Source organism: Onychostruthus taczanowskii, unplaced genomic scaffold (assembly GCF_017590055.1).
Source record: "Onychostruthus taczanowskii isolate IOZ18803 unplaced genomic scaffold, ASM1759005v1 scaffold8, whole genome shotgun sequence".
Lineage (NCBI taxonomy): Eukaryota > Metazoa > Chordata > Aves > Passeriformes > Passeridae > Onychostruthus > Onychostruthus taczanowskii.
Window position 1 is genome coordinate 1,574,973 of NW_024505892.1, and position 26,093 is coordinate 1,601,065.

The 26,093-nt window shown below is 36.5% G+C and overlaps 1 protein-coding gene across 1 annotated transcript in view; it reads right to left on the minus strand.

Moving 5' to 3' along the window:
- FRK (fyn related Src family tyrosine kinase) overlaps positions 1–26,093 on the minus strand; it is a 46,829-nt gene that overhangs the window by 13,021 nt on the left and 7,715 nt on the right. Inside the window, exons 2-4 of the mRNA XM_041423748.1 lie at positions 11,555–11,676; positions 4,783–4,943; positions 4,001–4,169 (exon numbers count right to left, since the gene is read on the minus strand). Of these exons, the coding sequence (XP_041279682.1) occupies positions 4,001–4,169; positions 4,783–4,943; positions 11,555–11,676 (452 nt within the window). The remainder of the gene's footprint in view (positions 1–4,000; positions 4,170–4,782; positions 4,944–11,554; positions 11,677–26,093) is intronic.

Here is a 26,093-nt window from a genome sequence, read left to right on the forward strand (position 1 = left end):
ACAGATGAATAATGTAAGTTTCTGAACATTCTCAAGCACCTTTGTCACCATGTAGAAATAAACTTATAAGTCAGTGCAAGGCCGCATTCTGAATTAAATGGAATAAAAAAAAAAATCTTTCTTTTTCAGGCAAACTGGGGTACTTCTCTGAGTGCAAAGCTTTTTATACTTCATATGTATTAAAGATATGAGAAATTAGAGAAATTAAAATGTTATGAAAAACTTCACTGGCAGTACCAACCCAGACAATATTTTGGAAAAGCCTCATGAAAAAAAAATCATGCTTGGACAGTTTCCATGCAGAGAGAAGCTTGGGAGATGCTTTAGAATGTGATAATGACAAATGTATGCCTCAGCTCCAACAGGCATAAGGAACTTTATCAGATACAATTAATTGGTGATGATAGATGTCTGCTTCACATGCTGACAGCTGGAGAAGCAAGCTAGCCCAGACAATAGGTTCTAGAAAATCCATCACACTCAACACAGGACAAAGTGCAAATCCCTGCTGCAATGATTTCCACTTAAATAGAAAAATCCAGTGTCTCAGTGAGGAAATAAAAAGAAAAATGTGCAATGACATGTTCAGGGACCTGCATCAAGACTGTGCTGTGCAGAGCCAAAACCAGAAATAGCAACTGCTGGTTTCTAGACTGTTTTCCTATCTACTGATCCCTGCACCTCTTTGAAAACTATGGGTCAGCAGCTCAAAAGTCAGAGATGTTCCTTAAGGCAAAGATGTTCTCATGTTTTGTTTTTTCATTCACACATTCATGGCTATGGTTGTGGCTGGTAAAATGTCACAGATGTCTCCAAAACAGAGACAAGTGAACCAGTGAACAAATAAGAGAATTATGCGAGCAAAAGCATCACATTACTACCACTTTCTGTTTACAGTCACACTGATCAACACATTGTAAAAGGAATAAGGAGAGGTAAAGGGCAAGACATTGACAATGATATTTGAGAGCAAAGAGTGGAATGACCTCAGGGAATTTCAGCTGTAATTGTGCTGGAGGGACAAGGGGTGGATTGTGTGCAAATTGTTGACTTTGGTTTTGTGATTATGGTGTTTTGCTTTTGACGTGGGGAATTCTTTTTCTGGACACAGGATCTGAGGTGTGGCCTCACCAGCACTGAGCACAGAGGGACAATCACTGCCCTCATCCCCCTGGCCACACTATTGCTGATACAGACCAGGATGCCATTGGCATCACTGGTTTTAAGCCTTTTAGTAGCAATAGCTAGAGATTAGTTTAAGCCCAGAAAAAAATTGCTTGAGAAATGAAAAGGACATTATATAACCAGAAACTGCATTTAGCCTTTCTAAAGACAACAGAAAATTGGTTTAACCCATGCTGTGTTTACCTCCAGAATGGAAAGAACAATTAATACATTCAAATAGGCTTTTATTTTATTACAAGAAGACATAGCAAGGGTTAAAGAGAAGACATCAGGCAAATTCAAATGTGAAATTAGGTGCAGATTCTTACAGTGCCTTCATCTTAGGACTAGAGGACTTCTCATTATTGTGTAGTCAAGAACAAGCTGTGTTTTGATTAAATATAAATGCTAATCTCAGCAGAGGGATGATGTGTAATGACATATAACAGCAAATTATACTGACTATATGTGGTCTAGAACAGATGTACACTGCAAAATAATGTTCAACAGGAAAACCCAAAGTAACAGAATTCCTTTCTGGCCTTAAGATCTATAAATCTATGACATTCTGATTGCATTATACTCTTCTCTATTGTTCACCATATGATTACCCTTGATCAACCTGCTCCTGCTTGGTAATAAGAGCATTGTTCCATTTCACAATTTCTCTGCTGGCAAAGCCTTTTTAGCAGAACCTTTTCCATTTCAGCCCCTTGTATTTGCCAGATCACTTTGAGTTTAACACATTCCTCTGTTTTTCTGATTACTTGCTTGTCCAGAGAGTCTACACTGTAAAACAGTGTAGTGAAAAGTCTGTAGTTTAAAATACACCCTCTCCTGCCCCAGTGTAAAGACAAGAGATTCAGGTCTTTGAGCCAAGAAACAGAGAGGCGTACTTTACAGTGTGTTACACTTGAAGCCTGAAACATTGCTTATGTGAATATTGGAAGCTTCAGTGATCAACCCAACGTATTTCTTGATTAATCATTAACTATATTATATATTATATTTTCTATTCATTTGTCAACTTTATGTTATGGTGAATGAAATTACCAACCCTTCCCTTTGCTGAAATTTTATTAGTACCAAGGTAAACATTTATTACTCAGATTAGGGTGAGGGTATTGTGGTTTGTCTTTAATTAGTGAATTGTTGTTCCTCATGAGTAACAATGAGAATAAGCTATGGAAAACCAATGTGCTGATTACTGTAAGGCACTCCAAATGCCTTTTACTATACAGTGAAAAACAAGGTACAGAAGAGGATAATTCCCTGAAGAAGTGATACTATAAGGTTAATTGCTTACATTTGTGACTGTTTGAACTGTTTTCGTAGAATGAGATAGTTCACAAAGTACAGTGATAAGAGATTCAACATTAACTACATAATTTATCAAGGTGCCTTTGGGAATCAAAGTCTTCATTCTGAGCAACACTCTGTGCAACTCACAGCTTCCTTATCTCAGTGTTAGGTCACAAACTCTCTGCTATCCAAGCACTGCATCCAGGTGGAGCTTCTGTCTGCCCTAACTCAATACAACCCAGCATGAAATCAGTGAAACTACTGCTGTTGACCTTAGCAAGAGTCAGACTAGAGAGGAAAAAAATGAGATAGAAAAAATATTGATTAATCGACCCCTTTTCCCAGGTGAACTATGATACTACAAAAAGAATCACAGTAGAAGGAGTTTCTTCCATTATACTGTGGTAGTCCATACATGATAACAATTTTGCAGTGACTCTTATGTTTATTCCAGTGAAAAAGAGATTTCAAGATGGTTTCTGTTTGCTGAGTCACTAGGGAGATGCACCGGTTCACTGAAAAAGTATTGTCTTTCATATGAATTATAGAAGGTCTTTAGTCTGAACAGTTTTTATATTTTCAGTTAAGCAGAAAAAAAAAAAAAAAAAAAAAAAAAAAAAGGTGCTTATTTTCTTTCAGTTTGCATGTCCCAAACCACGAAAGATATCCCAATACAAGAGAGCCTTAAAACATATGCTTAAATTCCTCCCTGTTCAGGAGACCATTCAAGCAGTGCTCAAGCATATTGACGTTTTATTGAATCAAAGGCCTGAATCTGTTCTGCTTCCCGAATCAGGCTCATTAGTGCCCAACACAAGCTTTTTCAATTAACCACAGCTCATGTTGTTATCTCTTTTTAAAAAACATGTATATCATCCAGGCTGCCTCTCTTATCTATGTGGTTCTTGCCATCTGCTGGCAGATATTTTATGTTGTCAATTGAAAATGCACAAATTACTTGAAGTTAATGAAACATAATTAAGAAAAATGCTAAAAGCTGTATTAGTTACAATCTTATATTACATGCAAATAGTGGGTATAAATGTTGTGTATCAAAAACTTTGAAAAATTTGATTCAGGCAATACTAAGATTAAAGCACTCCTTAAGTACAAACTTAGCATAGTAAATATTCTATTTTACCAAAGAAATCACTGCAGTATAGCACCAATCACTGGAAAAACCCTACAGATGACAAAGTGCTTGTAAATCAATTACTTCACCTACAGATTATTCAATCTACAGTTACTCATTTCCACACAAACAATACTGTAAAAAATAGGTACAACTCTTGCTGTGGTTGCCTTTTTATGTGATACAGATGTTGAATTAATTCAGCTCATCTAGAAACAGAAAAATGTATAAAATTCTAATTCAAAATACCAAAGACTATCTAGACCTAGACCTTCATGTCTAGGTGTATGGATTTTAAGAATGAATTCATACATACAGATAGACTCTGTTTGCTGCAGCATTTAAAAAGTAAAGAACCGCTCTTGCTAATAGCTCATTAGCATTTAAGAATAATTCACATACCTGGTTTTAATGTTTTGATTGCCACGGGGGTGGTATTATTCCACAGTCCTTCCCATACTTCACCAAACTGACCAGATCCTAATTTTTTCACCAATTTCAGAGATCGTCGGTCTATCTCCCACTGATCAACAGTTTTGTAAGACAAATCAAAAGTAGCAGGAGTTTGTATCTCATAAAAGAAAATAAATAATAAACTTCAACAACATATACAAATCATTGTTAACTATTTCATGTAAAGCTGGAACAGATATAAATAATGTTTCCTTAGAGTATACACATGCAATAAAGTGAGCCAAGAACATAAAATACAACCCTCATACTGGGTGCTCTTTGTTAGAAATAAGAAATATGCTAAAGAAAATATCCTCCCAATAACAGTAAAAATTAGAAATAATTCCTCTAGCAAGCTTTTTGAACAATGAAGTATTGGTTGCCAGAACCTTGTGGTTTTGTCTTAGTAATTACATATGGACAGCTAGAGTTATGAAGTTGGAGATTTCATTTCCATATATATTTATAAAAAGGTATTCATAAATCATGATTTGGCATATTTTCCCCACCCCCAAACACTTGATGATTTTTTCCAAGACGGCATGGTACTTTATTATTAATTTGTCAACCTCAAGAACAAAACTGTAACACTACCCAGAACTTTCTGAAAACATGCAGATCATTAACATTCTGAAATAGTAGAAGCAGATATGGGGTCAACACTTTCTGACAGATATCTAATGAGCTGGCTCACTAAAAATACTTTGCACAGGGCAGCATCCATGCCTTACCTTTAGGCATGGCTGTCCAAGCAACACACAGAGGCCATCACTGTTCTTGCTGTAATAGTCAACCAACATATTCAAAGTTTGAAAAGTTTTCCTTTTGGTTAGGAAAAAGCTTCCATCCATCCTTTTGATCCTGTAGTGCTTCACAGATGTGCCATCAAAAACTAAAAATATTTAAATAGATTAATTGTCCAGGAATTATTGAAGTGGTGCAATATCATTTATACCCAAACCATCATAATGTTCCTAAATATATTTATATATTTATATTTAAAATAAATTATTTTAGTTAAAAATACAACAACTATAAAAAAAACCTTCTTCAAACCAAAGCCCATTGTTCACATAGGTTAACACATCTTGCCTATCACTCTTCAGCTATTCAGATTTGGAGATTCTCCACCAAAAGAACTGATGTAGAAGTACATAAATGTATCTTCTGTGAGGCAGCTCATGATTCCCATATTTGAAGACACCAAAGCCAGCCAAAAGCATTTAACTGACAGCAATCATTTAGTCAGTTTTTAATATTTTCTTCATCCTCCTTTATTTTAGTGTTAACATTCCAAATAGCAGCTGCTAGGCTGGCAGGCATTTTAGAGGAAACAGATACACCCTCCACATAGCTGTGGCTCTCTGAAAAGTACTCATGTCTTCCAAGGGTTTTTTTAAATTTTGTGCATGTTTGGAATATGTAAAAATCAGGTGAATAATGCTGTGCTTCAGGTAGTTAATTAATTCCTTTTCAGTGGAATGTTTTTTATTCTAATCTGTTGTGTCTTAATCAATAAGGCTATTCCTTACCTCCTGTAAGTTATCTACTTATAATGACAGCCAAAGTGTCCCTCCCTGTGACCATTGGAGCACTCTTTAGCTGTGTCAGAAAAAAAGGCTGAGCCACTGCATGCTGGGGCTAGACATGGACCAGCACAAAGTTCAGAGACAAAAAATGTACATAAATCACACACACACAGAGACACACACAGACAAAAAAAAGTTTGGAGACCACTAGTTTAGAGATCTTTACAAAGGAATATCAGTAGAAGCAATAGCAGGCTCAGAATCATCAAGAGGACAGTTCAGAAGAGCTGAAAAGGTATTTATGTGGGTGTAATTTCCTAGAACCTCCATTATTTAGACAACACTGTCCATGTTCAGTGGGCAGTAGAGAGTTTATATTACATACAGAAGGGTAACTGATTCAGCTCCAAAGAAGTCCAGAGCTGTTAGCTCTAACATTAACAGAGTTCTACAATAAACCTAGAAGACAGATTCTTTATACTGTACCACTGTGTGCATCTTGGCAATAGCTTTGGTTATTATAACAGAAGAACACATGGTTGGATATTGTATGTAGAAAAAATATAGAACTGGTTGCATGAAATAAGCAAAGCTGATAGGAAGAATCAATTCTCTCACCATTTAAGTGGTGAAATCAAAGAGGAAATCTCTCCTTCCTTAAGCACTATTGTGGGTGATCAAATATTTTTGCACTGTACTGTGTGATTGTCATCCAAGACCACCAGAGAGCAGACAGGAGCTTTTCAAAATATTCCACCTCAGGTAGTATTTTTAGGAATCTGAGAATTTATAATTCTGCATGAGGACAGGAATGAGAATGTTTGTAAACAAAATCCATATTGCATTGCACTTTTCAAATTATATTTCTTTTTGAATTAACACCCATAATTACTACTTTTTAACTGTAAAATTTATGGATGTTTTTGTGATGTGTCCTTTGGAAATGGTGCTGAAGCAAAATGAAGGAAAGAGTAATTCAGTAAAAACAGACTGAAAATTTAATGACTTTTTCAAAGTTTACAGGAAAATTAATCCAGACAAATAAATTAGTCTTTATGATGCATTGAACAAAAGGCTGACAGGATGACTGTGTTAATCCAGTCTCAGTTATATATCACAAGTAATAGTAGTTTGACTACCTGATTTATTTATTAGCAGGATTATAACTATTATTTGTGAAGTAGCTAGCATTAATAATGCAAGAGCTGGTTTGAAGGATGTGCTCTAATTTCTTAAATGAGTCTTTTACAAGGCCTTATGATTGACAGCATGCAGGTCAGGTGGTGATTTGTGTGGAGAAGCTGGAGAAGATTTCTGCACTGATACTGTCTCATCTTGTAATAAGTATATTAAGCTGAGACTAGTGCAGTATTTGACAGGGTGTTGTTTACTTTTATTTTAGGGCTGAGTTTGGCTGTACAAGTCCTGCAGTACACACTTGGAGTTCTGCAGCATAGTGTGCCTCTTCTGCCAGAATTATACAGAGCACATATCACTCAGGAAAGAACTATCCATAACCCCTTCCAGTCATCTCTACATCCATGCCAGACTACTAACCAGGACAGGACTGTAATTTCAGTCTCACACAGTTTGACAGTAACTTGGTTTGAAGACTGCAGAGGTTTTCTCCTCAGCTTGCCCTTTCCAAAAGAATTACAGCTCCCCATTAGATTTCTACATGGTTTCAGTCTAGCAGAAGGATTATCCTCTCCCAGCTATCCGTCTTCACATGATGGATTAAGCAGAAGTAGATTTTGCCACCTGAAGAATGTGAATAAAATAATTTACTACTCTTTCCTCAGGGCACAAAAATTTATGGTGACACCAGCAGAGTCCACACCTTCACTAAATGAGTCATGGAGACACTAATGTTCCATTACTGCCAAAAACGATGTGTCCCAACACAGCTCCTGGGAATGCCCTCCCCCAGCACTCAGCATGGAGCACTGCCAACAGCACAACAGCACCACTGCTCTGCCTCCATGCCGAGAGTGGATGTGGGGGGAGGGTGACTCATGAGATCACTCTCACCAGCACAGAACAGGTACAGAGGCAGATCCAAAATCATCCCCTTAGTATGGCCATGATTTTGCCAGTTCCGTGAGTCTGCTGCCTTAAACAACTACCTGTTTTCCCTGTGCTGGAACCCAAGAGGAAAACACACAACATTCTTTTAGGAGCATGGAAAAAATAGCTGAAGAAAACACAAACCATTTACATTGTTATTTAATGCAATAAGTCTTTTCTTTTAGATACCATTATTCAGTGATGGACTAAGTACAGAGTCTGCTGCTATCATTGGCAATGACACTCAATTAAGCTGAGCACATCTAAATTATGGCTTTTAATTAAAATGAGGCAACATCTAAGATGGCACCAACATGCTTAAAATTTAATGCATTTCACACCAGATGCTGGAGTCATCAACATAAAAATCTGTCGGCAACATGTGCATTTTTAAAATGGGAAAACCTATTTTTAAAATGTCAAACACCCTAAATTTATAGTAACACATGTCAGGGGCCTATCTGGCTTGATGAGCTTTCCATTTCACTATCCACAGATGAAAAAAACCTTTCTGAACATGAATTTTTGTTTTTAATTTAATAATTATTTATTATCCAAATCTTACAAATTGAGAGTTTCCTAACAAGACAATTTAGAGGTTAAAAGTGTAATTTTCATTAAAGATTAACTTTTTTTTTTTTTTTTTTTACTAAGGAGATCACTTGTCTCCATTAACATTAAATCTCATATATCTCATTGTCTATATGAGTATGAAATCAAGCACAAAAGTGATAAAATCAGTTTATGGGCTCTTGGGTAAAATGAAAAAATCTTCCTCTTCAGCTTCTTTTTTTACCTAAATGTCATGTGGGATGCAGAATTAAAATATTTTCTTAAAGACCTTAATACTGAAAGCTAGATTTTCTCCTCAAGACATTATCATCTACTCTGCAATGAAACCAAAATCGCAATAAAAGCTAGAGCAAAACCAATCAGACCTACAGACGATGGGACTTTTGAAGTCTATTGTTTCTGGACTGAAAAATTGGAAACAGAAATTAGGGACGTATTCCAAAATATTGGGTGTGACTTCTCCCATCTGTGTATCAGCTACCATGGAGAGAAGCCATCCTTCCACCTCAGCTTTAGTGTCTCATAATTCCTACTGATAGCACAAACAGGAAAGATTCAGGAAAACTCTCTTCTCCACAAAACCTGGTGAACTGAACTACCTTCTTTCCTACTAATGCTTCCCGCTATACAAACTATTTCATTGTTTGCTTTAGAATGCACTAGCTTTCCAAGAAAAGTAAGAAATGAGATAATGGACATAAAACATCTAGACCATGATGTGTACTATTAGGTTGGAAGAAAAATACAAACAGATGCCATTCAGCTAAGCTGATTCAGTAAGCAGCAAATAATATTTAGCTCTTTGGGATGAAGTAACATGTTAAGGATAAATTATGTTCAACTCTGGGAAGCTGCTAAAGAATACAGCAGCACTGGGAAAGAATGCCACTAATAGCATCTACAGATTGCTTCAGTTTATCCTATTTCCTTGCTTAAAAGAGCACAAACATTTAATAAATCTGAGATGATACATTACATCCATGCATGCATTTTCAGAGTATAACCCATGTTTGTGCATGAAGGAGAGCTGGCTCCTGCAGCTGGAGCCTTGCCTCTCTGTGTATTACTTTCTTCAGTGCCACTCTACTATCTTCCTTAATCAAACAAACCACCATGAAACAAACCCACACTGTTGGTTTCATATCTTCCTCTTATCATTCATCATCAAATCTCCTTTTCCCAAATAAGCTTATAAAAAATGTAAATAAATGTCTACCACAAGCTTTCGTAATTGAATCAAATATACTAGATCAGATGGAATAAATTTTCTATCCAAAATTTGTAACAAAAAAACTAAACAGCAGCATCAAAGGATGATTTTATACCACTGCAAATGCTGGCCAAATATTTATTTTCATTGTCTTGGATTTTTCTCTAGTTTACCTAAGATACTTCTACTTTCCCGTTAGAGAAGTGGTCAGCGTGCAGGATAAATAAATAATATTTTAAATTTTTCCTAAAAGGAGAAAGAATAATTGTCGCCCTGATTTTGTAAGACTTTGTTAAGCCTTCTGATGTTTACATTCTTTCAACAAACTTTCTCACACACAGTTCTGTAAATAACCTATGTTTTGCATTCTTTCATGGAGGTGGAGAGAATTGATGGACCCTTGGTCTGTCCAGTGGCATTGGAGAGGTGGCACTGTCACCCTCCAATCCACTGTCACCTTTGGAAAACTATAAATGTTGGAGTCAGAAAATAAAGTTCTTCTTTTTTGTTCCCCTCGAGAGCAGCAGTGTCTGTGTCATCATTTCGTGCCTTATCACAACAAATAATAAAATAATTTGCATTTCCACCCCCAGGTGCACAAAAGAAAGATTTTTCATTGATGTTTAGTAATATTTACATGCCATCATTAAGAAGATAATACACGCTTGTCTTTCCTTCCTTGCATAACACCACCTTGTCACCAGTTTAGCCCAGTTCTTGGATAAAATCAGCTCACTGATGAACTCGAAGGAAGCTGAAACATGTAACACAGCAATAACTTGGCACATGTAGAGAAAGCATTTTGAAACGTCTGGGGCTGTAATACAGTCCTTGGACAAAAGTGTGCGCACACAAAGGGGCCACTTCTGCTCAGGAGCAGTCTGATTCCTTGCTAAAGGTGGTTTTCCTTTAAGCACTTCATGGCAAGGACCAACTTCCTTGAGGGCAAACTGAAAACTGTGGAGTAACCTCTCCCAGTACTGTAAATATCACATTTATTTCAATAAACATCCCTGTAATTCACATTTCTTTGTCTTGGCAATAAAAAACATTCCTCACATTACCACAAGACACTGCAGGTACATACACTCTAGTTATAATTGGGAGAGTGAAACCAAGAACATGTTTCTTCACAACCTTAAGCTGTGTTTCTGTGTATGTTCAGAAGGTGAGTGACACATAATCACCCAGGCAAAAGAGGAGTCAATATGAAAGAATCTGGTTATGGATAAGGTGCTTCTCATTTCACTTACATAATTCTGCACATGACTACTCATGGCTTTTTCACAAACATCAAAAAACTTTCCTGGCTCTGGAATTAGTATAGGTAGAATATATTAGGAAGTTTGGGTGTATAGCCCTGTTGTCACAAGTACAACACTATACTCGTGACTCGCAGTTGTGTGACAAGTTTGATGGGAAGTGTTCACAGAAAACAACCAATGAGCAATCACGTTTACTATACAAAATGGCAAATATGTACAGCATGAAAAAACATGATGTACTTAAATGTGAGTAAAATTATTAATGAATGTGTCCTAATTTGATAATAATTCAGATTCAAATAAAGAACTTAAATAAATTTCAAAATTATAATCAATCTAATTTTTTGCTGACATTTACAGTGAAATTTTCAATGAAATATCACTGATTCTAAAGTACAGCTTTGAAGACCTTCCTACAATTTTATCCCTGAAAACAAATAAAGACAAACCTAAGTGTGAGCTCTAACAGAAATCTCCTTTTCTTGAATTGAAGATATCTGTCAACATGCTTTTATTTTTATCTTTGTTTTGTGTAGTCAGAGCTGTAGTGTACAATGTTAATGTAATTATTTATGCTTTGGTCATGAAAATATATTAAGGCAGCTAGAACACTGGAAGTGCTAAGCATAAAAAAGTTAATTTCTGTTCTGAGTATATTGATAAACAAAGTCTATAAAATATAAACTCAAATTACTTTTGCCAAGTTTTATTTATGTACCTCCTGGGAAAAAAAACCCCCACATTATTATGAACTTAATTTCATTTTCATACCCACAGTTTATTGCTCTGGAAGATGAAAAAGCCCAGACCACCTGAAAAATTTTTAAAATATTGCTTCAGATGAAAAACTAGAATATACCTGAGAGTGAGTATTCGCCTTTTAGACTTTCACTTTCTCGGATTAGGAAGGCTCCTTCCTTGTTTTCTGGGTACAACAGTTGTCTCTCGGCATCTGCTCGTTTGATTGGGCCAAAGAACCATCTGAACAAATAAAAACCATTAATTTTATCACTCAGTGAAACATACCAGGAAGACAGTTTAGCTTTTATAAACATGCTGCATATTTACTAAGAGATAATCTGTGCTATGTTAATTAAATGTCAATAGTATGGGGGGGGAAAAAGCCAACAAGAACTGCAGAACAAATTTATTGCTAGAAAACATCGCTTACGCATTTGAGTGAAATCTGGATTTTATTGCTGATGAAAAGTCTTACTGCTTTCAAGGCAACAAGCATTCAGAAATGACAGACTGGTCTTGTCCCAGAAAAAATCACCAAAAGAAAATTTGCCAAGGCTACAAGGGCAGAAATTGATGCCAAGTCCATTGATGCCACTTGAACTAGGTAGAGGTGCGGGTATGTGCTAACAACCCAACATCTTAAAAGACAAAAATGTCTCAAACTGCAGAAGAGTTCTCAGATTCCAAGGTGTAAATCACCCTGCTTCCCCATTCCACTGCCACGTCAATACCTCAAAGGAGTTACTGGCAATTTTTCAGCTTTTTTTTGACACAAAACCAGTGTATCCCTCAAACCACTACAAAAATCTCTGCACCTGTGTTCTGTGAAAATCTACTACAATCTCTTACTTTTAAAACATTTTTCCTCACTCAACCCTGTAGTTTACAAAGGCTTGTTCAAGCAATAATTTTAATTTGCTCCTCTAAAGATAAGATTTAGCTCTCTTGCTGCTTTGTGCTGAGTTTAAATTAAAGAGACATAAGACACAGATGAGTCAGCATTTTCAGCTGGGGTGGTGTTCATCTTCCTTGCAGAAAACATGCAAAGCTCTTTCCAAGATTAGCTCCACCTCTTATTTGAAGCAAATGATGATAAATAGGTACCAGAAAGATGCCATAAGCTCATAGGAGAATTCCTTTTAAATTAATCATAGCTAAAACTATTATACAAACTTCAAGTATAAATCAATGCACCACAAGTAAGTCGCGTACTTGATTTGTAAATTACTAATGAAAGTACAGACGGAGTCATCAACAAACTATTTTAGTATCTGCAAGGCTTGTAGTCATCAAGAGGAATGGAGGAAATAAATAAGAATACTGGGTGATGCCTTAGCTGATCAAGCATGAGGACTGATAAATGGGTTTGTGTTAACAAAGAGGAAATAAAAAGAGGCAAATACAGACAGCACTAACCCACACTGAGTATGCTTTATTAACAAAAGAAAATTAAAGACAGATTTTTCCAGATCATATTCCTGTCTGCTGAGCTGAAGATGATTTGGATAAAATAGGTCTTGATACATATTTGGCAAGCAAAGTAATCTCACCAGAAAGCTGTAATGTGTTAGAAGTAATTTTAATTAGTTAAATGTGTTCATTAATTCAACTAATTAATTTAATTAATTCATTCATTAGACTGCAGAAAACTAAGTAATCAATAAATGTTCAAATCCTTGAGTAAGGTTCTTGTCAAAGGAAGGAGAGTACAAGTTCAACGGTATTCAAGTCGCAAAGAAAATCTGTCTGCCCTAAAATCTAAATTAGAATCATTCTGAAATTTATAAACATACTTGCTCTGAGAATGACATCTGAAATCTAACAAACTATATGAGCCAAAAAAAATGAATATTTTTCCCCTTGAAGTACTAGAACATTCAATCATGTTCAAAGTGACTAATCCTCATTAGAGTGTGTCAGAAGAGTTGTTCAATTTTTTGTCTCCTTTCTTTGTGGGTAACAAGGATAGTACCTTTTCAAAAGAATTTAATTTTGTACCAAACCAAAAGAGCTTCCAGTGCATTGTTAGCAAGACTGGATTTTATAGCCATAGTTACAATATAGTCTTTATGTGACTCAACTACACTGTTAGTAGTGCAAACTTCTAAAGCTGAATACTTGAGCAGTAATACAATCTATGCAACTAAAGGAAACTGTTGGTTTATTTTGAATATATTAATTAATACACTATTACTCTGTGTATGTAAAAACCACGTCTACAATATAAACCATGATTTGGGAAAATAATATGCACATAAGTGCATCACATTTAGCACAAGTATCTGCTTCTTTGATTTCAAAACATTTCAACTAATATGCTTATTTTTATTAGGCTGGAAAAACTTCACTGAAATCAATATGAAATTACCATTAAAGATTATATAGAGGATATATAATATGTAGGTTCTGACACCAGATGAGCCTAGCAGTTAAAAAGATCCTAACTTGCAAAATAATATCATTAGAGCAAAAGTATTAGAGGAGGTAAGTGTAACTGAAGCAATTATTATGAGGGTGAAAAGTGGATACATATTGTGTATTACCTCATTTGCCTGACGTTATATGATCTGATTAAAATGTTTCAGAAAAATACAGGGAAAATTACTTTTAATAGCACTTGAATATTTGATTCTTAGTTCAAAGCCATTTGGTTTGCAATAATAATTATACAGTACCAAAAGTAATACTGAATGTGAAAAAACAATCTCTTAACTTCAAAGCAAATAATTTAATTTGTTTTTCACTTTTTTTTTTAACTAAAGCACATCTGAATTTAAAGTACTATTTTCTGTGTAATGGAAGTTTAAATTCCTTTTATAAAGCGTGAAGAGCTTATTTCGATTTCTAGCAATTGAACTTCTGCTTCAAAAGGCATAACATTTTACTTCATCCAAAAGTGTGTATCTTAGAGGGAAAAGCACTCTAAAAAGTAATAATGAATCAAAGTAATTGCTCACCACAAGATATTGCTCTGCAGGATAGGAAGGTCAGACCAAAACAACACCCAATCCTCAGTAAATCTATTCATGTTTTATGGCTCAAAGACAGATGAACGTTTTAAAACAGAACACTTAGAAAACAAGAACTAAACATGAAGCACTATCCACTGAGCTGGTTAAGTAACTTCTCTGACTCCAGTGCAGTGTATTGGCAGCAGACAGTCCAGGAGAAGTTCGAATTAGCAATTCTTACACAGTATCAGCCTGAACTTCAGCTCACAGCCAGACGACTTTGGGTCATGACTATGGGTGCTGGATTACCAGGTACGGCACAAATGAGTGCATTCAGAATTGGGCACAATTTTCCACTTCTAGCAGGAGCTGTCTGGCTAGCACAGCAATAGCGCTCTTCTGTCAGCAAGACCCCGGAACATGCTTTCTTGGCCAACACTGCATCCCACACCCTAACTCCCTTTGAAGTGTAGGATGCCAGATCTGGTTTTTGGGGATTGTTTCTAGCAGCTTCCTCTGAATCTCTTGCTTACACCATCATTCATAGCTATTGGGAATGTGTTCATTAAAAATTATAGGGTATTTCCAGGTCATATAGACCTTTGGAGCCAGAAAACATGACCTTTGTATAGGTCCATAACAAACACAGTCCTCACTTGTTGCAGATGATGCTCAATACTGGAATACCAGTGAGATCTGTTGTGGTTATTGACAGCATAGTAATCACCTCTGTTTTGGCCACCAGTTCCACTAGCACATTTATCATCACCATATCACATCATGGATCATAGCAGGTTTTGTCATTGGATGTTCTCTGACTGTGACAGTATCACTGCTGAGACCTCTGAAGACCTTCTTCCAGCAAAGAAAATCTTCATCTAGCTGAATGCTGGTGGCTATACCTGAAGGGCATTTTTTTTAAAAAACAGAGATCACATCACCTTGCACTCATTCCTGCCTACCTATTCAGCCCAGTTTGAGTTAAGATGGAGTCATGAGCTCAAGGGAAGTTGGTAGTGCTACCTGGCTCCACCACTGCCGTTCCTGAGAAGCTTTCTGTCCTCCATGGTGTAATGCACTGCTGAGTCCATCTAAATGTCAAAGTCATATTTACCTGGCTTTGCTTTCTGTCTCCCTGTGCTTTGCTACATAAAAAATCTGCTAAAATAAAAGTAGTCACTCCTACTTCTACACTTCTTATAGCAGGAATATATGGCCAGAACTTCTGGACAGTAGAAGAAAGGAAAAGTAATACAGGCTAAGAGCTAAAGTAAAGAAAAATGTGGAGGCAAAATTCTCCAGTGGTATATCACTGGCACGATTTCCAGTGCCTGGTAACATGCCTAGAAAAGGACAAAAGCCTCAGTGGAAAAAACAAAACCCACAAATATCCCCATAACAAAGAGTATGCAAATGAGTTTTCTTCCATCTCATTAATGCAAAATCCACCTCTGATGAAATCTGTGCAATCCACTTACTTGTCTGAGATAGAGACTGAAGATTTTACAGAAGATCTCAACTAATCTGGGAACTATGGGCTTTTTCTGTTCTGAAATTAACTCTATCCAACACTCAGAACTAATCTCCTCCCAGAAAAAGGATCCTCAGCCATGCTCCAGATGAAAATGCTCTTAAGGGAAATATTTTTTTGGCAGCCAGCCGTTCCTTGGACACCCCTTTCACAGACCCCACACCTCCCTACATTCAACCTGTCTCCTTGGTCTCTCCTGAATCCCTAACATGCTAAATCCTGACTCTTAACACAAGGTGTGTGCTGAACCTTAGCCAAAGCACTTCACTCATGGGCCAGACAAAATATTTCTTTGGACATGACACTCCTTGGACAGATCCTTCACAATTGTATTCCAACAGAAACTCTAAATTTATGATTAAGGACTCTGTGAGCATCCTCCTTTGGGATGTGGGTAAAATGCTCACAACCAAGCTAAACATTGAGCCTGAAGTAACATCTGCAATCTTTAACTTTCTTGGAAATCCCAGCAGATTCCTCAATGCTCTTTTGCTATTCCCACTGAAAACCAGCAGAGAAAATGATGCAGAAGTTTTTCACCCATTTCCTTTAAAGTTCACCAGTTTCCCACTTTTATCCTCTACCGTTATTTAGATTTAATATGTACAGGAGAAAAGTCAGAATTAACTCTACAATATTATATCTGAAGTCACTGAATTTCCTTTAGTAAGTAGTTGTAGCTGGGAAATGAGGAGATTATTTCAGTTTTTCATTCAAGTTACAGGATGCTGGAGGTAAGATAAGGCTAAAAGCAGAGATCTGTGACATACTCCTAATTTTGTTAATGTTCAGTTAAAACCAAAAGCCCTGAGGGCTGAATCAGCAGTAAGGTAAAACAACATATAGAAGCTGTCATCATTACAACAGGAATGAAGAGGGAGGAAAGGGCAAAATATGCTGAAAAATAGCAAGGAGTAACAACAGAATGAATAACAGCAGATAAGTCACATAATATTAATTTTCAAAAATTACTGAAGATGTTAAAATGGACTACACAATCCTATCCTGGATCAGCACTTTGTAGCATAAGGGCATCTTGCTTCTCACTTTTCATAAGTGCTTACAGCTGGGGCTTACTTTCTCATGTTGGGGTAGGTCTCTTGAGGCTGCTAAATGTCAACAGCTGAGAGGGTTTGTTGAGATTCCTGTAGTTCTCAACCAGAAGTCTCCATTAGAGAACAAATGGTGCTGACAAAAAGGTTATCTGGCCCTCCAGAAGATTAACTCAAGTGTGTTAACTGTGTCTGTAGTACTGGGCTGATGAGAATGGGTTTCTTTGACTGAGAAAAGCAAAGAATTACTGCATTTAGAGCAAAATTCTTGGGTGAAGACAAAAAAAAAAAAAAAAAAAACCCAGATACTCTCTATACTGAAACCACATATATCCCAGTTTCTTCTGGAATGAAGAAAGCTTGTGTAAGAGCCAAAACAAATACAGAAAAGCTCCAACAGCATATGAAGCTTACATTTTAAATACCTCAAAATCTACTGTCATAGAAAGCTCTAACTGCACAGTGAAGTACTTCAAAGTTAGGAGATGACAATATTAATATTGCTTTCATGGCATCCACTCAGCCATTTTCAGAAGATCCACTGTGATACCATCTTTAATTACATGGTCATATCCAGTGCTCCCTACAGTGTTAATATGAATGCTGCTCACTGAATAGTTACCCTCTATTTTGTTTTGTCATTGCATAGATAGAGTTCATTTACTGTATTAAACAATTTATATTGTTTAGCATCTGCTCTCCATGCCAGTTACAAAATTACATGAATGGCTTCTTTCCTAGCAGCCTCTGTTACAGTGTTCATTACTGTAATATCCAAATGCTCTACAAATATTCTTTAAATACTTTTTATAGCTCTTTTCCTTGTAATATACTTTCTGCAGTGGAGAAACAGCCCAGAAAGGGACTAAGGCAATATGAAAATACTGTGAGTATTTTCTACTCATTTTGTATGTCCAACTTGAATTTAACATTTGCAGTATGTAGTGGTTTATTCGGACAGCAATAGGTGCTAACTTCTGTGCCACAGAAGACAAGGAGAGATGCATGGAAAGCTGAAGAGACAGAGACAGAGAGATCCTCCAGGGTCTTATTCAACTACTTTCATCATGTGACCACTGCACTTACTCAGCACATGGAAACCTGAACAGACTTGTGTGCACCACTCTTCTCTGCTGTCATCCATGCAGGACAAAGAAGGCTGCTGAACCAGCTTTTAATCCATGCCACGTTTGCAGCCTGCTGTGGGTAAAGAATAGTGCGGAAACCGGGGCAGAAGTTTACCAAGGGAGCCACAAGCAAGTCCTCTCTATGCTGACAGGAAGGCTCCAAGCATTTTTGGGTTCTCCCAAAATATCAAAAATAGAGAATGTAGATGTCAAATTTTAATAATATGTTCAGTTACTACTATAAAATATAATTTTATTTTAAAAGCCTTTGTTATTTTGAAGCAAAGTTTTCTTAGATAGCAAAAAAGCACACACTTCTAGCGCACCAATCTTCCCTACTAAATATCAGGCTCTTTCTCCAACGAACATGAACAAAAGATTTCTTGTATTGTTCTGAGACATATTTTTTGTTTCCAGGCAGAGGAAGAGGCACCCTGTGCCTCGTCAGTGCCTGGTATCAATCCTGGCATCAATCCTGGAAATCAATCCTGGAAAATTCACACCCAATCAGGTAAAGCCAGGAAAAGTTAAAAGCAGCTAAACAAGCTCTTCTGATAGAAAATATTAGGTTGTTTTAATTATAAGACTAATGAAGTAACAGCATTGCTTCAAGAGCTGATTTTTCAGAAAATTAGGAAATATCACTGCATAGAAGAAAGCCTTCCAGACATAACATACCTAAGAAAAAAATGTGCTTTACAAATGATGAGGTGTATGCATGAAAGAGAGAATGGGAGATGAGTGCTGGCTGATTCAATTTTTCCCTGTATAGTTTACAGTGAACCTGATGACAGTTTCCAGGGGGAAAAAAACAAACCAAAACAAACAAACAAAACAAAAAAATCAACAAAAACTCCCACAAAACAAAACAACAGCAAAACCAAAAAACCCCAAAACATATGAGATAAAATCAGCCAAAACCAGAAAAATCTTTAGTCTGGCTAAACCATAAAAATGAACACTTGCCAGCAAGATTCCTTTCAAGAGCATTTTCAAAAACACGGACCTTCCCATAAATGGCCTAAGAATCTAAACAGTGGGAATTCAGGGATTTCTCTAGGGCTTGCAGACTTTAACTGGGCAGAATCCAGAAAACCTAAGATTGGTTTTCAGGCAGAGCTCTTCCTCCTTACTTCTTTCTACACGCACGCCTGGGATCATTTTTAATTCTCTTTGTCCCCCACTGTCATTTACTATCAGATATTGAAGGGTACATGGAAGGACAAAATTTAAGAGGAAGGAATCTAAAGCAAATGGTAAAGGAAGTCATAGGACATTACAGGAAGAACAGAGAAAACAGAACAGTAAAAACCCAAAGCTGAGGGGACCATAGAATTAGCAAGTGGGTGGATTGAGAGAAGAAAGTCAGAGTAAGTAGACAACAATGAGAAAAGAAAGACATAGCTGAGGACTTCATTCAGTGCCCAAGGGCTCTAGCCTGCTGCTGAGCTGCTGCACTGCTCTGTAAATGCTGGTTTTCATCTTACCCTGTTCCCACAGGGAGCCTGGCCTTTGGCAGCCATTTCAGTCCTACTTGGGAAAACAATTTTACAGAATATCCCTTGAAACAATTTCACAGACTAACTCTCACTGTGAGGATTGCTCTAAACAGATCTTTTCTCTGTCACTTTCTTAGTTCATCACACCACTCATTTTTGTACTTGCCAAAAGAATGATTTGACATCAGTTTTCATCAGATATTTATTGTCTAGGAGTCTTTGCTTTAAACCTCATTCACCAAAATACCATCAGCAAAAAGCGAGTCAGTAGAGGTTGTGCAAAAACATTTCTATAACAACACCCTTCTCTGTCTACACAAGTAAATCATCTGAGATCTTAACACATTGCAGAGAGTACCTGACTTGGAATTGAATAAAAAAAACATTAAACTGTTTATATACAGTGACACAGCACAATTCTGATTGCTTATTTACCACAATAAAAAATCTAATTCCCTCCAAGTGAAACCAGAAATTCAGGTTTTCAGGAACAGTTATGTCAGGCATCACACTTAACCTTTGGCAACTACAATGAATTTGCTTCATACGGAAAGAACTGGGTCATGCATATTGCTCAGAGCCCTGCTGTTGAATAACTTATCACAAACTAAAATGAAGACTGTCTTGTGTGCGTTGTGTGTGGGACTTGGAGCTTCTGAGTCTTCACAGTGGATGGAATAAGTTTGTTTTCTTTCCACAGAGGAAAACACAGAACATGTGAATAGACGTATATAAAATAGTTGTGTAAAAAAAAAGGCTCATTTCTACACCATGTAAGCAGCAGAGATCTATCAAAGCAACAGAGCAACACTAGTTTATGTTTTTAAAAGTCTGTCTGTATGTTTGAAAGTGACTGTCTGTCGTAACAAGCACTAAGTTTTTCTGTATTTTCCACACTTTGAGATCAATACTGCGATTTTTCTTTGAATAACCATTACAGTGTGAAATACAGTTTTGGAAAATAACAGATCCCATTTTGCTCTTGGCTTTTGGATAACATTTTCATAGTGTTCTTGTCAGCAGATATAGATGACTGGTTGGTGTTTTTCCAGAAACACTAAATTTATGTTAGACTTGAGAGATTTTTATTGGTGAGATGGCAGAATATAAGAGGAGATATGAGAAGAGGCATAGAAGCAAAAAGGAAAAGAGAATTAAATTATATTTCTCCATCTATTTTCTAAACAAAATATTATAGTTTAATTTGAGAAAGTACTTCATTTGAATACTAATAAAATGTAGAGGTTTTGTTGTTATGTTTTCAAACAGAAGTTCCAACAAAATATAACCATTTTTTTCCTTTTAATTTTGTTCAGAAGTGATTATGTTATCTGAACATAAGACAAAACCAAGCAATACTCTTTACATTATTTTAGGGAATACTTTGATTTCATATAAAGCTAAAATGAAGGATTCTTGAGGAACCTCTCTGCTTCTTTCTTCCAGGAGAAAGGAGACATTTTTCCTTTCTCGTATCCTATACTTATTTGATAATGAATATGTACACTAGAATACAAGTGATACGTTCATCCACATAAAAGAGGATCTTTAGCTAAAACAAGGCAATTTAAACCTATGTTTCTAATATATTATAGTCACTATCTTGCTGGAATTTACAATGAGTATAGATGCTTAAACACTGTAATATGGAAAGCATAGTACTTTAATAAACAGAGGTAATATTTTGGGGACAGAATGTCTCTGAGCCTACCACCAAAATTAGGCATTACTTTTGCTATCATTTCTTTGTAGCAAGATGGGAATTTGCAGGTTATTGCCAGAAAAAAAGTCTTTATACTTCTAGACTGAAGGAGAAGATTCACCACATTTTCATTGTGTAGTGTATGGTTGTGTTCGAAGGGGTCCCAAGGCGAGGTGAGAGATGAGAATCTTGACTCCATGTTTCAGAAGGCTGACTTATTATATTATGATATTATATTATATTATATTAAAATGTGGCACTAAAACTATACTAAAAAGAATAGAGAGAAAGACCCATCAGAAGGCTGGAAAAGAAAGGAATGATAATAAAATCCTGTGACTGCTCACAGCCTCGACACAGGTGGCTGTCATTGGTCATCAAGTAAAAACAATTTCACGTGCTGGGTAAACAATTCTCCAAATCACATTCCAAAGCAGCAAAACATGGAGAAGATGAAGCTTCCCAGCTTCTCAGGAGAAAAGGTCCTAGCAAAAGGATTTTTCATAAAATATGTCCGTGACAGTAGTGTCTTTAAAAACAGATGGTTTCAATTTACTAATCACTGACAACTGGACTGTAATACTGAACAGTAGCTTACTCCACAATCCCAATGGCTGCAAACATAAAATTCTCACCTACCCTGGCAGACTGACCATATGTGTATCTGAGACACAAAAGGAGCCCCAGGCTTTACTAACAAATCACTGGGGCAGAGATGAAGAAACAGCAGGACATTACTTTCTCATGTGAAGAGGGCAACAGATGTGTCAAAAAGGACTCTGAGCCCCTAAAGTCTGTTTTGGTCCAAGAAATATCTTTGTTTTGTGTTACGCCACTGTTTTCAGCACAATAAATAAAGAGCTGTGCCCCAAATAAAGGACTCTAAATAGAGCACCCTAAATAAAGGGCCTGTCAGGGCTTCACAGGCTTTTACAGTAAAGTAACTGTGTGGGATTGTTTAGAAGAGGGAAAATTCAATAGCGAGCAAATTGGTTTAAGCCCATCACAATGGCAGGCATTTCCTCTTCCAGTCTAAAGCAAATTTACTATCTTGCAAACATAAACACCAAGGTTACTTTTGCATTGGTCTAAAAATCTGTGGCACACTGTGTGTAAACCTTTCCCACAAGGACATGGTGGGCCATGACCCTACTGTCACCTGTTGTAAGCGATTACAAATGATACTACACTCATTTTTCAGTAGTTGATAATGGCAGCTGATCACTCTGCAAACATGGAAATTTATTTGCTCTGAGTCTGCTGCAGGATGACAAACCATTGCACCTTTGGCCACCCTTGCACTCAGTAATGACTGGAAGTGACTGTTTCTCCTGTAGGAATAGTTTTATGAGGCCAAGGGCATGAGCTATGTAATTTAGTATAGCTCACCCAATACTGGGTTCACTGCACAACAGGAAACAAATCACAATCTGATAGCATTAATTTTTGGAAATATCCATAAATTCATCTCATTTTGTGAGTCCCTGTTTAGCTATTGTGTAGTTACTTTTAACATTTGTATTCATTCTCCACAATATTAGTAATCTGCATGCTGTATTATTTAATCTGCTCTGAAGTTCTTCTATATGAGAAAACAAACAGTAGGTGAAAGTGATATCATATTGCTTTTTGTGATGTTTTAGTTACACAAGTCCCATTTAAGAGATTAAATTCAATTGTATACATTTATTCTCTGTTATAGTTTTGCTAGTTTGTTTGTAGTTTTGAGGTTCCGTTGCACTTAAAGCTTGTTCTGAAATGACTTGCCTTTGGAGTCAATAAAAAGCTACCACTGTCTTTAGCACCCATTGCTTTAGGATTTGGAGTGTGAAATACAGCCATATAGTCACCTCTTTCAAAAAAAAAAAAACAAAACCAAACTTAAAATACATTCTTGAGATCTTATTTCTGCTGCACAGTCTTTCAAATAAAAAAGTGAAATCTTGCATCAATGTTAGTAGTACTTGTATACATTTGTACTTTTACACTGATATAATATACTGTAAAAGTAGCAATAACTGCTGTTCATAAACGAGGAACAAAGTGGAAATCTTGAGGTAGCCTTAATGTTAACATGGTACAGAGAACACAAATAACATGAATTGATTTAACACCATGGGAAACTCAAATAGACAAGAAAATTTTCAATCATACATCCACTTAAACCATTACAGCTTCCAAAAGCACTCAATTGATTTTCTTGAGAAAATCTTTCCTGAGAAATTATTTTCTTTTCTCACAGAAAAGAAACAGAAATAATACAGAAACCCTGAGAAAGAAATAGCCCCCGTGCCTGCCCAAGACACTGGTGGCAGAGCAGATATCTTCACCCGTATTGTGTAGAGCTCTCTCTTGGACATTCACTTGGGTTCACACCTCGGACTATTGCCAGAAGTGTGGTAGACTTGTGTCCTCTGCCAAGTCAGCTTTCAGTGGTGGACAATCAGGACACTCTGTCCCCAGAGGGAATCATGAAGAAACTGTGCAGTCTGGCATCCTCAGGTGACTCTAAGTCAAAGGACAGAATGGTTCTTTCATGGTGGGACAAATTACTTAAACAAAGGGTCTCCCACCTTTCAGACTAACCTTTTCAGGGTGACAGATGTGAAGGGTGACACAATAAATATACCTTTGACTTCCAGATGTAAAGCTGGAGCACATCAAACTCCATATCACTGTGTGTATTATCAGACCAAGACCCTCACACAGATTTCTTTTGCAGGAGATCACAACACCATGTAAGAGTTCTGTCAGCATCACAGGAAGTTTCTGGGTGATTTTTCAAGTATTTTAGCTCTGTAATAAAAAGATCTCATTTTTTCTTTTCTTTCCTTGCACATATTCAGAAAACTAATAATTATCTTATTATTATAATCAAGTTGTTATTCTGTAATAACATCCTGAATCCCCAGGTTTACATCCTTATCAGCTGCATAGTCCGAGTTTGCCTGTCATTTCCTGGTAGCTCATCAGCAGGTGTGACTGACTTTATGTCTGCTTATTGTCTTTGTTAACATTAACTTGTCAGTTTTGCTGTCTGTGTGCTTGTCTCCCTCCCTTTCCTTGTTGGCAAGGTCCTCAGATAATCCTGAAAAAAGAAATGTTCCCACACTCCACATACCCTCCTCTGTCAGTGCAACTGAGCAGCTCCTCCTCATCACCACACCCTCCTCGTGTGCCCCTCAGGTTTGTCTGTGTGTGCTTGTGTATGGCTCCCTTCACTACACACCCACAGAGGAGCAAAGGCTCCTTCCATGTTCCTTTACAGAGACTGATAAGATCAGTAATTTCAAAAGGAAAGCTGGGGTTAGTGAGTTCTCAACATTTCTGAAATTCATGGTACATACTCATTCCCGCATGTGAGTCTTAGATTTCTTTTTTTCTCTTCTTTTGCAGTGAGGTTTAATAAGCTGTGCTGCAAAAGTTTTTATGGTATAAATACAGAGGAAAAAAGTTAATTAAGCTAGGAATATATCTAATTTAGTGAGAAAAAGCTAAGGAAAAATTCTTGCTGACATTACTGCAGATAAATTTATAAGGTTAATTATTACAGAGTACACTGCACAGTAGTGGAATGTCAATTACTGCAATCCTTTATGGAGCTATCACTTATCACTTAAATCACTGATTTGTTTTTCCAGTTTTTATTGATCAAGATTAGTGTACCAGCATGAAAAAAAAAAAAAGTATGTATTTCTATATGGTTTAAGTTATAGAGAAAAGTAATACTTTTTCATTATCAATGTTTTGATCTTCTGAAGAGCTGCTTCCAGATGATTTCCAGGCCTGCTGGAGAACTGAAAACTGCAAAGACGTAAATTTCCATTCTAAATTCTTATAACACTCATGGATTTCTTTACACAGATATGAGTTGAACACCTGAATGTCAACATTTAAGAAAATTCTGGTGAAGGACAAACTTCTTATGTAAAGAAGTTTAATCACTTATTTTTAAAGTTTTTACACAAGAAGGATCTTTAAATATATCATATATAGTATTGTTTAAAAATAACTGAAAATTTATTTTTCTCCTTACACAGAGTAGTAAATATGTAATAATATTTTGTCCTTTTTTAAAATATTATTCAATAAATTATGTTCTTTCTCTGCTATGCATACCTTGCTTGAAAAAGAACAGAACATTTTACTACAGAAAAGCATCTGAGTCTGATGAATCATATTTTCTCTACTAATCTCTTTTAAAATTAAAGTGCAGGCAAATTTTGTGTCATCTAAACTATGCTGCTGGAAGGTCGCTCAGTATCAAGATCTTTGAAATGTCTATTATAGCCTCATGTTGAAGCATAATGTCTTTAGGGTAATAACATATTCTGGGTTTAGCACTGCAGCTTTGGTAGGGAGCAAAATAATTGATGGATAAATCTGTGAGGCTAAAGTCATTGATGGCTGCAGCTCTGGGTTGACTAAGAGGCATTAGTGTAGATGGGGCAGATAGTTGAGTTCTGTAAAGGACCAGTCCCTGAATGTCATAGGGACCTGTGCAGTGCTACCATTTCCTTTTGTGCCTATTTTCAGCGTGTCTTTTTTTTGTGTCACTCATGACTAAGCAAGCAACAATCTAGGAAAAAAAAAGCCAAACACTTGTTTAGAAATATAAAGTGTTCCACACAGATGAGAGGGTTTTTTGTGAGGTTGTTTTTTGTCCTAATAGCTTGGTGGTTGCCCACCAACAGAAGTAAAGAGTTGTGCAGTGTCAACACCTATGCTTTTGCTAAGCAGACTTGACAATAGGTCTGTAATTAGATGTGGCAGTGATGTACCCTTGACTTTGCTT